Raw genomic sequence first — 13,625 nt, 5'->3', positions numbered from 1 at the left:
ATTGTAATACATCTATTCACCAGGGACTTCTATACCGAATGTATAAGAAAAACTCCTACAAAGCAATAAGAAAAAAACAGACAGCCCACTACAAAAATGAGCAAAAGACTTGAGTAGGCACTTCACAAAAAAGGATATCCAGATGGCCAATATGTGTGTTAAAAGGTGCATTCTTCAACAGGAAAATGGAAATTAAAGCCACACTGAGAGGGGTGCGTGGGTGGCTCAGTGGGTTAAGTGTCTGACTTTGGCTTAGGTCATGACCTCATGGTGTCATGAGTTCGAGCCCCACGTTGGGCTCTGTGCTGGTAACTTGGAGACTTGTTGGGATTCTCTCTCTCCCTCTCTCTGCCCCTCCCTCACTCACACTGTGTCTGTCTCTCTCAAGTAAGTAAGTAATATAAAACTAAAAAAACAAAAAACAAAAACACACTGACATACCGTTACACACCCATCAGAATATTTGTCTTTTAAAAGGCTGTCTATACCAAGTGTCAATGAGGGTGTAGAATAACAGGAAATTTCATAGGCTGCTGAAGGGAGTATAAACCAGTTCAGCTGCTGGGGACAGCTGTTTGACAGTGCTGTATATACTAGGGTTGAATGTGTATATTCTTTGTGACACAGCAGCTCTACTCCCAGGTATGTATTCAAGAAAAATGCATACAAATGTGCTCCCAAAGACGTGTCCATGAATGTTCATAGCAGCATTGTTCATAATAGCAAAAATTTGAAACAGCACAACTGTTCATCAACAGCAGTGGTTTAATAAATTGTGTTTTATTTATATATTGGCATGCTGTGTAACAATGAAAATTAAGCAACTGCAGCTGTATATAACAACCTAGTGACTCTCACAAACTTAACGGTGACTATAAGAAGCCACCGTATGAAGCCAAGAATGTTCATTTCGATGTGATATATGTTACTTTGGGTGACATGTATGTTTTTTGTCCTAATATTTTACTTTTATAATTACAGGGAAAATCCTTATTTATAAATATCAAAACCTTGACTCTCATTGGAAAATTGATATGACTTGTAGTTTTCACAGAATCCAAAATTATAGTGCCCTGGAAGGCCATCAAATGGCTAAAGTATGTCATTTCCTTTCTTCCCTAACTAGGCCTTAAAAAGCACGTTGGGATTTCCACTGATTCGGTTTGAGGATGCTGTGATTAATCTGGATCCATTTACTCGGGTACATCCCTATGAGACCAAGGAGTTCATCATCAATGATATCCTCAAACATTTCCAGGAGGTGAGCTTTGGAGAAATACTTAGCGGCTGGAGCACAAGCAGAATGTTTGTTTTGGTTGTTTGGGAATTTTGGTTACTAAGACATTACTGTCGAGAACCCAGTTAAACATTTGCTGTTAGGGGTCAGGTCACAGCCCGCGAAGCCCATACACATCATGAAAATCCTCAAACAGTGTATTTGATTTACAAGCTGTTGGTCTTGTCCCTCAGAGAACTGATCTCGGGGGCTTCCACTGGATTCGTAACAACTCTTAAGGGTTTAATTGATGCTTTAATGGTGACACAAAATATTGTGACCTCTCTATTTACTGGACATGGAGCAACTTTTGACAACCACATCAGTGTCCTTGGAGCCTGTGAGATCCTGCCCTAGCGTTGAACTTCAATTTTTCTTTTTATCAAGTTGGACATTTTCTGTTTTGTATTTATTATCCAGATTCTTCGATAGATAGGTCAAGATCATATCAAATTTATTAACTGTCTAAGTTAAAATTCTATTCCTGCTCCCTTTTCTCCCTTCTCCCTCCCGTGTCCCTCCTTTCCTTCTTGGCTTCCTTCCTCAACTTTCCTAATTGGTGATGTTTCCACTAAAACTGCAAGGAGAGTGACAGAGCAGATATCACTGGAACCTGGACGCAGAAAGTAGGCTGCTGGCTAGATCTGAAACATGCCTTCTTTATGCACCACCCCCCTGCCGATGATAGGGGGCTGCTACCAATATACTCTCCTCCCTCATTTTCCTTCTAAAACTCTCCCTGCTGCTGCTGAGTTCCCTATTTGTAGAAACATCAGAATGTGATGTATATACTAACACATGTTTGTAAAGAGTCTTTCCTGTTTCAGAGCATTTATTTATTCTTCGGAATAGCTTTGAGGCGCATTTTCTGAGTACCGGAAGTAATCTCTGGGATACATGCGTTGGGAGAGCTTAGGTGGAGTTCATGAAAGCCTAGAAACTTGCAGTTGATGAGAATTCGGAGGTCATTGTGGTGTTGATGAGAATGGGGGACAAGACAGATTTCTAACCTTTTTGCTTGGGACATTCTACCTGCAAGTATCAACAGGCGCTGGGTTTCATCTTCTCTTTCTGCTCCATTTGACAGGAACTCCTCAGCCAGGCAGCTCGGATCCTGGGATCAGTGGACTTTCTCGGCAATCCCATGGGGCTTTTGAATGATGTTTCCGAAGGGGTTACTGGACTGATCAAGTATGGAAATGTCGGGGGCCTTATCAGAAATGTCACACATGGCGTATCAAAACTCTGCTGCCAAGGTAAGGAATTAAAGGTGAAATTCTATCGTCATTAACCTCATGGGGTCTCTGCGTTACCGTGATTCCTGCCATCGCTGATAAGCTGTGAGAAGTTACGGCCTTTGCTTCGTTACCTGCCCCTCCCCTGCCTCCCCTCCCCTCTGATGACCGGGCCCCAGCTCCGCTGAGCCGTCTACAGTATCTCATCTTCTGTCCATCACCACTGCCTTCCCGGGCTCCGGTTGTCTCTTCCCTGGGCCACTGCACTGGCCGCCTGACCCCCTGGACTCCACCGCAGCCTGCACGGTGCCACCAGAATGAACTTGCTTTTTAAAGCAGAGGATTTGAGGGGCGCCTGGGTTGCTCAGTCACTTAAGTGTTGGACTCTTTCTTGGTTTTGGCTCAGCTCATGATCTCACGGTTCGTGAGATCAAGCTCCATGTCGGGCTCTGTGCTGGCAACAGGGAGCCTGCCTGGGATTCTCTCTCCCCCCCCCCCCCCCGCCCCTCCTCTGCTTGTGTGCTCATTCTCTCTCTCTCTCTCTCTCTCTCTCTCTCTCTCTCTCTCTCAAAATAAATAAACTTAAAAATTAAAACATAGGATTTGATGAGGTACCTGGATGGCTCAGTCACTTAAGTGACCTTCGGCTCAGGCCATGATCTCACTGTTGGTGAGTTCGAGTCCTGCGTCGGGCTCTGTGCTGACAGCTCGGAGCCTGGAGCCTGTTTCAGATTCTGTGTCTCCCTCTCTCTCTGCCCCTCCCCCGTTCATGCTCTGTCTCTCTGTCTCTCAAAACCTTATAAATAAATGTTAAAAAAAAGTTTTTTAAGAACAACAACAAAAATAGAATTTGATGGTGCAGTTCTCCTGCCTAAAATCTACCAGTTATTTCCCATAGGTTGCAGGATAAAGTCCAAACTAAAACAGGCTTCTAGAGCAGCAGAAGGAAGCACAGTGGTGTAATCCTCTTGCATCCTTCTGTCTGGTTGACTTGTTCACCGGCTCCTTGTTTAGGGGGTGTTTTGTTATTCCGCAATTTATTCTTTGGCAGGAGCTGATTTTACGTGTGAAGGTGGGAAAGGGGAAGGTAGTTGGAGGGGAACTGCTGTTTGACAACATGTGGAAGGCCTCTGCTTCCCTCCCCTTCGTGTCAACCCACAGACTGTCCTCCTAGAGACTGACCTTTTCCTGAAGGAATCAGGTCTGAGAAAGCACCTGTGCTCTCAGCTTGTTTCCGGTAGAAAGTGTGTTGTAGTGAAATCGCAGGTGCACCTGTGCCGTGGGCCACGAGGACGTAAAGGTGGCTTTAGCATAAAGAGGCTTTAATGTTGCCACACAGGAGGCTGTCTTGAAGGGCAGATGAGAAAGTGAGTTGAACAACACTTTGTACTGCACGGTGATCTTGGTAACAGGGTGAGAGCTGGGAATTTATTCCTGTTTTCTAAATGCTTTTCTAGCGATGATAGTTCTTTATTCAGATCAGTGTCCAGTATGGTAGTTCTACTAAACAGGTTCTGTTTGGCTTGTGGTTCAAGATAGTGCTGTTACTTTTATAGCAAGGGTGACAGAGAGGCAGGAGAGACGTTGTTGTTGTTTTTTTTTTAATGTTTATTTTGAGAGGGAGAGAGAGAGGGTGAACAGGGAATGGGGGTGTGCAGAAAAAGGGAGGGAGGGAGGGAGGGAGGGAGAGAGAGAGAGAGAGAGAGAGAGAGAGAAAGAGAGAGAGAGAAAGAGAAAGAATCCCAAGCAGGCTCTGTGCCATCAGTGCAGAACCCAATGCAGGGCTCGATCTCACGCGCTGTGAGATCATGACCTGAGCTGAAATCAAGAGTCGATGCGTAACCGACTGAGCCACCCAGGCACCCTGGAGGAGAGACTTTCTTTTCTTTTCTTTTTTTTTTTTTTCCAATATATGAAATTTATTGTCAAATTGGTTTCCATACAACACCCAGTGCTCATCCCAAAAGGTGCCTTCCTCAATACCCATCACCCACCGTCCCCTCCCTCCCACCCCCCATCAACCCTCAGTTTGTTCTCAGTTTTTAAGAGTCTCTTATGCTTTGGCTCTCTCCTACTCTAACCTCTTTTTTTTTTCCCCTTCCTCTCCTCCATGGGTTTCTGTTAAGTTTCTCAGGATCCACATAAGAGTGAAAACATATGGTATCTGTCTTTCTCTGTATGGCATATTTCACTTAGCATCACACTCTCCAGTTCCATCCATGTTGCTACAAAGGGCCAGATTTCATTCTTTCTCATTGCCACGTAGTACTCCGTTGTGTATATAAACCACAATTTCTTTCTAAATCATGGTTGGGAAACAGACTCAGGTTTAGAGTCTGAATGATCACGCCCACTTCTGCCTTGAATCATTTCTCACTGGGACCTTGGACCCCCCCCCCCCCCCCGCCGGCGACACAAAGCATCACAGTGGTGGTGTGGATTGCCCTGCGTTCTTTTAGCTACTCAACGTGGTATAAACAGATGCACTTAAATATTCACTTGTAAATGACCAGCTACAAGGTTTTATTTAATTTGATGAAATTCTAATTAACCTAGAAAGCCTCCTTGGTTTTATGATTACTTTCTTTGTTTTTGTACCCCTGGGCTCTGTTTTAATTTGAAAAAGAAATGCACTTTTGGTTTATTGTGAGGCCTTCCTCAACTGGAACCGAAGCTACCTACTTCACAGGCTCACTGTAAGGATAAAATGAGATAGGATGTTATGAAAACTTTGAAAAATATAGACTGGACAAGAGAAGTGGGTCCTCACTTTGACTCTTACATTTGCATTAACGTAAAATATTTAGACGTTAGCCACCAGGGAACCATTAACGCCCCCGAAATGAAAGCCAAAGTGTTCCAGTCTACAGAGGAGGAGGGTCTCAGGCACAAAGAGTGGGAGAATCAGACTCCATCTGGGCCAGTTTGGCAGGGATGAACCCTCTGTAGTTAACGTGCGTGACAATGAAGAAGTTGGAAACTTGCCTGTGGCCTCCGCACACAGGTGAGACGTTGTATGGGTTTCTCCAGAGTATCTGTGTAACGTCCTGGTGAGCGAGGCTGGCCCTTTTTTTTCCTTTTCTTTTCTTTTTAATGTTTGTTTTTGGAAAGAGAGGCAGAGAGAGGGGGAGACAGGGGATCCGAAGTGGGCTCTGCACGGACAGCAGAGAGCCGGATGTGGGGCTCAGACTCACAAACCGTGAGATCGTGACCTCAGCCGGAGTCGGAAACTTAACCGACTGAGCCACCCAGGTGCACTGGGTGGGCCCTTTCTTTATTCTCCCTCATTTGTGGAAGTCTCATTTGTTCCTTCGTTCTTCTGCTTCCCCTGGAAAACTGTCTTTGAAGCCTGCAAGTCCGCATGAGAATATAACTTATGCAGAAAGGGCAGGATGCTCCTTAGCGCAGCCCCCACCCCCAAGTCTGTATGAAGCCCCAGGTGGCAGTGATCGTGCATTTTATTGGATATCATGCTTTATATTGTCATCAGACTTGCATAAGGGGACTGCCTTCCGGGACCCCAGGCCTCTTGGATGGGAACCCTGCTCCCCATGTGGTTGGGGTCCTTCGTGTATTTCCCTTGCGTTTAGTAAGCTAATCAGTGTTGGCGTCGCAGGCTGCTACTCAGAGGAATTGCTGTGTACATTTATATTGATATCAAGAATGCGGACTGTGTTATAAAAATTATACCTAAGATGAGAAAACAAAGAAAGTTGACATTACCATTTCTTGTTGGAAACGGTGGCTCCCAAAGCCAGGTCTGTCAACTGAATACCCACTCAGATCATCTTTGATTCTGTTTGCATGTAGTTTGGCTAAAGATCTCCATTTTCTTGAAGTTTTGTGGGTTGAAATCAGACCTTTCATGTTGCTTTGGGGGAATGTTTTGTTTGCTTTTGTGTGTACACGAGAGGAGTTTAAGGAAGTGCAAATGACCACAATAATCAGCTGTTGGCCTGTGGGAAGTATGCCTTTAAAGAGTGCCCGAGTCCTCATGATTAAAGGGGTCAGAGGACAGAACTGCACCTCACCACACTCACCAGCCAGCACCACTTGGCTGCAGAGACCAAAGGGCTATAGCCTTGGTGCATTGCGCTTTGAGGGGAGCGGAGAAGCTCTGTAAACCTCTTGAAAATAGTTAGAAATATTGTATATACGTGTATTTTTCTGGAGCAAGGATCTAAAGTTTTTATTGGGTTGTCAGAGAGGCTTATGCCTCCCCAAAGATCATGCAGTATTATTTGCAGACACAGGGAGGTGCATTGAAGGGGAGCGTAGGGCTGGCAGTTGGGATACCTGGGTTCTAGCCCTCCACCTGCCTTTAAGTAATCTTTTTCTCTGTTAACCTTGAGGTCTTTTTTTTTTCAAACCTACGAAAAGATGATGGTAATTCCCTTCATCCTGCTGACCTGAGGAGCAAAAGAGATAAAGTATATGAAAACCAAATGAGAAGTTAAAAGGTAATTCATTCTGGGGGCACCTGGGTGGCTCAGTCGGTTAAGCATCTGACTTTGGCTCAGGTCATGATCTCACAGTTCACAAGTTCAAGCCCTGCGTCGGGCTCTGTGCTGACAGCTCAGAGCCTAGAGCCTCCTTGGGATTCTGTGTCTCCCTCTCTCTCTGCTCCTCCCCCTGCTTATACTCTGTCTCTCTCGTGCGCTCTCTCTCAAAAATAAATAAAACATTAAGAAATTTTTTTAAAAAAGGGAATTCATTCTGCCCCATAAGAAGGTGATAGATCCACAGGTCTTACTTGTCTCTGGACAGATGCTGTGAATTATTCACAGCACATTTTTTATTTCAGGTTCATCATATCCACTTCTGGAGTATTCTTCATTACAGTTTTAGCTGTTACTTAATTTATTTAATTTATTTTTAGTCTCAAGGAAATGCAGCTGGGAAGTAATCTGTGCCCTTTACTCCCTTTATTTCTCTTAGCCTTTACTTCTCATTGTCAGCCCCAGAAACCGGCTTACGGATTCCAAATCTAAGGTGATAGGACTTAAGGACTGGCCGCCAAGCCGTGAGCATGTGTCCCTTGACTCCCTTGCCTGGATTTTGGCAAAAGTACTCTACCTCTTTGAGTAGAACTTCAAAGATCTGAACCCATTCGAAGGCCATGACAAGAGGATCGCTCGTAGAGTCCTTTCTTGGAATATGGTCTTTAAAGCAAAGTACAGCATTTCAAATTCTAAGGTTATGTCAGAGGAACAGGTTTCTTTCTGCAGCATGAGCTGCAAAAAGCATATACTTTTATCTGGTTAGGTGTCACATGAATATCTGTAAGACCTTCTCCTTCAAAGCCAGAGAATTGAAGAGATACCCATTGAATAAATTCCCTCTCTTATATAGACTCAGATTTTTTCATGTCTGTGATTATTGTGTAATATTTTCATATACTTAACAGGAAAATGACATAATTATTCTAAAACAATAAAGTGTTTTTTGAACTGAGAAAAGCTCAGATGTCAACCAGAGAGTGAACGATCCCTTCTCTTTCCTGCCCCCGTAGAAGCTCAGTGTTTGCTCTAGACAGCTGTCACTCAGTCTACCCTCAGGAAGCCGGCAGCACCTTGGTCTCTTCCAGCGAAGGGCAGGGGCGCTTCTGATCAGCACTAATGGAACCCCTGCTCCATTCTGTCTTGCTTTCCATCCTTTGGCTGGTGTCTTTATCAAGGCAGTATGGGATGCTTTTAATCATGGGTACCTTTTTGATCCCAGGCATCTTTTTTTGGTTTTAATTTCTATTTTGAGAGAGAGAACGAGAGGGAGAGCAGGCAGGGGGAGGGCCAGAGGGGGAGGGAGAGAGAGAGAGAGAGAGAGAGAGAGAGAGAATCCCAAGCAGGCTGCACACCCAGCGAGGAGCCCAACGTAGGGCTCCATCTCAGGACCATGACATCATGACCTCAGCCAAAATCAAGAGTAGGATGCTTAGCTGACTGAGCCACCCAGGTACCCCTGATCCCAGGCATCTTTTGACTTAGGTTTATGAATGTAAATATTTTAATAATTTTCTCTGTTTTTAACTGAGGGTATCTTCATCAAAATCATTAGATACTAGAATTCAAGGTTCATGACTCACTAGATGTTAATTTTGCTGACAACCTTTGCATTTGTATGGTAGGCTCATTTCTTTCTCTTTTGCTTTATGGCATTTGTTTCTACCAAGCCCAAATTTCCCAGGTCAAATCCTACACATCTAAATTTTTGTCAAGGAAATGGGAGTTTTCTGTTGGTTTTTGGTAAATACGTTTTATTCTGCGTCATTTTTGTCATTGTTTTATTGTTTTAAATCGGTTTGGTTTGTTATGAATTGGATAAAGACCTAATAGTTTTACGTTATTTCTTGGTGCGAACAGCTTTAGCAGGGAAAAGATAGAGGAATAAGGTTGAAACACCCTGCTTCGTTATGGAACACTTACTAATTTATAGGCATTTATTGACCACCTTCTGTTTGCCAGGCCTCGGGATAGAACTCTTACATACATTGTCTTCATGTTAATCTCCACCCTTCAAATCAGGAAATGAGTCCTAGAGTGTGAAATAATTTTTTCAAGGTTACACAACTAAAAATGACAGGGATGGGTTTGAAACCAAGTCCAGCTATTTTGAGAGGCCTTGGTTTTTTTTCCCTACGCGATGTTTTTTTTCCCTTTGTGTGCGTACGGCTTTCTTCCAGGCCCTATAGAGAATATAAAGCATTAGTTACTGCTACCTTCCCACCAGAAGCTTATTATCTGACTTCCTTTTGTTGACTGGTAAGGCGACTGCCATCATGTCGTCTGTGTCACAAAGCAGGCCCTCGGGAAATGGTGGTGGTCGCGGTCACTGTTGTGGCAGATTGATTGGTCATGACCATCACCATCCTTTTATGGGCAGTGGGTGGGAAGAACCTTGGTGATGGCAAACAAGGTCTCACTCGTGTGCTACCGTGTGATCGAATAACCTAGTCAGTACATCGGCTGGGCAGCATGAGCCTCATCATGTGATGAAGAAACTGAGGCCCAGAGGGGTCGGGTGACTTGCCCACGGTCAGTCAGGTAACTCTATAGAGCTAAGACCTGCTCTCCTGCACTGGCTACTCAGCTCACATTTTTAGTTACACTTTCGAGATACCGCTAGTTGTTTGATTTGCTCTAGTCGTGCCTCTCTGCATTAAAAAAATAATCGTCAGTAAAAGCAACAGGAATAACAAAAACAAATAAGAAGCCCTGCCCGGGCCTAGAATGAACTTTGATAGCTTTCAGGAAAACTGTCTGAAGATAAATCTAAGCCAGTGACAGAAGAAGAAGAAAGAGAGAGATTGATCTGTTTCGATGGTTCAGTGGGAGACCTAGCTAGGACTGTCGGTAACGTTTCGTTCCAGTCCTTTGGTCTCTGCTTGGGGTACTGCAGGCGGAGGAGCCGCTTGCCTCCCAGGAGAACCTTTCACTGGCCTGTTGTGTCCAGGAGGCCAGATCTGGGGCATAGCGATGATCCCAGGGGACCTGCACACGGAGATTCTCAGCCCGCCCCTTCCATGAGCCAGTCTCCTGTCGTATATACTGTGACTTTGTTGAGGGTAGAGGGGTCCATCTGCCTTTTGTTTAAGAAACAGCATTTGTTTGTGTTTGCTTTGTGGGCAGTGTATTTGTAAGGGCCAAACAAGACTGAGAACACTGTTTATTCAAGGCAAAAGTTTTATCTGTGCACAAAAGAATGTATTGAATGCCTGCCTGCATGGCTTCTGAAGGGGAAAAGGCAATTTATGACTTGTACCTGTTTTTGTCATTATGTATGACTGCTTCATTTTATAGTTGAGCCGATTATCCTCGTAATAGCTTTTCCATGTACCTATAAGCAAGTAATAGATGAATGCCTTCTTATAAGTATTGGGGTTTCAGTGCATTTAAGTTGGCATGCAACTTTAGGTTAAGTGAAATTCAATTCAGACAGTGCTCTGTCCCTTAGAGAATGTAGGGTTTGCTATTTTCAAAAAGACTTTGATCTCAATAAGTCACCCAAGGGATTTCTTTTCCAGCAAAGAGGAGGTGTCTTCAAGTTGTTGTATATGGAGAAATGACTCAAATTCTTGGCAACCGAGTTTTTGTTTTATTTTCCTCTGATAACCTGGAATGCTAACATGATTTCCTTAGTCTGAGCTCTTTTTGGTTAGAGGAAAATTTTGATGCCAAATGACCCATCCGTGACCTATCCCAACTTGGTCAAATCTCAAATATCTGTGGGAATCGGAAGTGTGTTGGGTGACATGAGAGTCCCATGAGTGACGACAGTTCCCAAGCATCCCCACTGGCCTACTTAGCAGCCGTGCTCATGAAGGAGCTCAGGGAATGGGGTCTAGCTGCCCCCTTTTATCACCTTAATCAAGCAGTTCAATGGGCAGAAGTAGCAGGGAAATGACACGACCATCAAAGCTCTATTTTTGAAACTGAAAGATTGGAAAAGTTCACATTTGTCTTCATGCCCTAATAGTAGTTCAGTTAAGAATCAGGTCCTTAAGTTATCTTCTTGGACTGAACATCTCATATTTCAGAGGAATCCTCTCTGTCTTCCAAAACTACAGTCTTTGTGGTGGAAAAAAGTATGTTCAGTTGCTAAATTGAAAAGGCAGGAAATATTTGTGTCCCCCAAAGAATAGTGGTTTTCTACCCCAGTGTAAACATGGTGAGTAAAAGAATAATATGTTCAGGCTTTCTTGGGTTGACCGGTCGCCCCCAGGGACGTGGCGGTGCATCCCTTGTCTGCGTTTCAATGTGATTCATACCAGGATTTGCCCTTTCTTGCAGAGGTGAAAACTCTAATCTATTTTGCTAAACACATGAAGGACACATCAAATTCTGATTCTTGGCAGTGAAAGGTCAAAATGCCCTGTTTGGAAGATCTTGTCTGTTTTCCTCTACTTCTTTCTCCCTTGTGATTGTTATCTCTAGAAGTTTCTCTCCATTTTAAAGGAAAGCCAACTCAGAGTGTTTACGTAGGAGAACAAGGGGAGTCCTTGATCAGTACCGTCCTTAAAGATCAGAAAGGGACATGCGTACTACAGCCTGCATTTATTGAGGGTCTGCCGTGTGTCAGGTGTGGGGCTGGGAGCTTTCCATAGCCAGTCTCGTTTAATTTTCCCATGGACCCCGTAAGGAAGGAGGTATTATCTCTCTTTTACAGATGAGAAAAGTGAGACCCCAACGGTCAGTGACCTTGATTAAAGCTTAATAATGAGCGTCGGAGCCAGAAGTTTTAGAAAAACGTGGATTTGGAAGTCTGCCTGTATATTTTTCCTCCACACGGGGCAGCTTCACAGATAAAATCCTCCACTAAACCCAAACCATTGCAGAAGCTAGAACACAAGCAGTTGGAAACGGCATCATTTAAAAGTAAAGCTCAAGCAATTTTCCATTCATTGCCTACTTTAACTCCTCTGTGTCGGCGCTCGGGGTCTTTCCAACTGCCATTTCTAGGCTTTCCAATGTAGTCTTTGCTACCTGCAGATCCCTGACCTCGTGGAAAAGGATCGAAATGGGAGGAAAGGAGTGGAAGAGTTGTCTCTGTCCAAACAGAAAATGCAGGGACTCAAAAGCATTTGAGTAAGCCGACTGCACGTCCTCACGCATCTGACGCGCTCGACCCAGGATTTATTCAGATTTACACAGTGGGGGATTTGCGGCGCTCAGGCCTTTGCTGCTACCCTACCCGGGCCGAGGGGCAGGCCAGAGCTTCGGGCTGCTTCAGGTGTGCCCGATAGCGGTCTTCCTCTGAACCTGCGCGTGGAATCGTACCCTCTGTACGCCATCTCCTGAACTTCACTGCTTGCAGCATCTCTGAGCCGCTAGGATGTCCTTGTAAAGCAAAATACTTGATGTTTTAGCACGGGGTACATGAACCGGGGGAGAGGGGTGCTTTCCCCTGCAGACTGAAGGCAGGAAGGAAACTCATTTTCTTTCATACTCCTTTCCTTTCTCGTCTCCCCTCAGTCTATGGGACAGCGGTTCACATTTTGTAGAGGTATTTCTGTCTCTGGGTTCTGCTAGCAGAGGCTTTCAGGTGCTTGGTGATACCATTGCTTGAGTCAAGAAGCCACATGGAAAAGGCTGGGGGCAGCGTGTTGTCCCTGAGAGCCGTATGGTTAATTCTACCGACCCGCTGTACGGTTTGCTTCTTGGAGGAAAGGAGAAGTAAGATTAACTTACTAGAATTTAAGCATTCCTTATTGGGATAATAATAATACTGCTGTATATTTGTTTTGATTTTTAGTTGTTGATGAAGCATTCATATACCTGCAATCCTTTCTGTAAGCCTGAAGCCAGCCAGGTGATATTTTTACCACCACCATGAAGAAACTGAGGTCTGGGGGTGCCCGGGTGGCTCAGTCGGTTAAGTGTCTGACTCTTGATTTCAGCTCAGGTCATGATCTTGTGGTTTGTGAGATCGAGCCCCACATCAGGCCCCACAGTGACAGAACCTGCTTAGGATTCTCCCCCCCCCCCCCCGCCCCCGTTTCTGTCTCTGACTCTCAAAATAAATAAATAAAAACTTGGAGGAAAAAATTGAGGCCCATGGGTAAATAACTCATCCAGAATGTCCAGACAGAAAGCAATAGAGCTTTGGATTTCTTCCTTGGTCTCCTGAATTCTAGAACATTGCTGGACAGGATTTCTTGAATCTTACCTGATACTGTACAAACTGACGTCTACTCCATATTAGACCTGGGGTTTCTGTCATCAGTGTTGCCTGTTAGCCTTGTTACCATGTCCCTCCCCTGCTACAGAGTGAGTTTCAGAGAACACAGTTGGAGGAAATGTACCTTTCCCTTTTAGAGGCTTCTTGAATCATTCATTAACCATGGTGCCGTTGGTGTGAGGTGTCTGGGAATCGTGTGTTTGGGAGCACACAAACAGAATGTGTGGTGGGAAGGATTGTAGGATCAGAGTGTTACAGTGGAGTGGAGGATAGTAGGGGGAGCGATTTGAGCTCACGTCAGGACATTACTTTAAATGATTTCTACAGTGTTGGCGGTGAGAGGAAATTCCCCATGAGAGAGACCATGAGAGAAAAAGAAGATACTTCCAGAAGGGGTGAGAGTCTGACTTTTCCTTGGCTCTCCTCATAGCCAAATGGTG

General features: G+C 44.5%; 1 protein-coding gene and 1 long non-coding RNA gene across 2 annotated transcripts in view; one reads left to right on the top strand and one right to left on the bottom strand.

The window, feature by feature from the left end:
- The window catches only part of VPS13D (vacuolar protein sorting 13 homolog D), a 257,047-nt gene that overhangs the window by 168,062 nt on the left and 75,360 nt on the right, over positions 1–13,625 (top strand). The window contains 3 exon segments of the mRNA XM_019461427.2: positions 1,127–1,261; positions 2,364–2,516; positions 2,518–2,532. Coding sequence (XP_019316972.2) covers positions 1,127–1,261; positions 2,364–2,516; positions 2,518–2,532 — 303 coding nt within the window.
- LOC109274132 (uncharacterized) lies at positions 12,121–13,264 on the bottom strand. The gene is made up of 2 exons (XR_002083462.2): positions 13,174–13,264; positions 12,121–12,344 (listed from the first exon to the last, which is right to left on the bottom strand). It is a non-coding gene; the product is annotated as an uncharacterized LOC109274132 (long non-coding RNA).

Source organism: Panthera pardus, unplaced genomic scaffold, assembly GCF_024362965.1.
Source record: "Panthera pardus isolate Hobbes unplaced genomic scaffold, ASM2436296v1 HiC_scaffold_11, whole genome shotgun sequence".
NCBI lineage: Eukaryota > Metazoa > Chordata > Mammalia > Carnivora > Felidae > Panthera > Panthera pardus.
The sequence above is the reverse complement of the archived record's forward strand: the minus strand, read 5'-3'. Positions and strand labels throughout refer to the sequence as shown.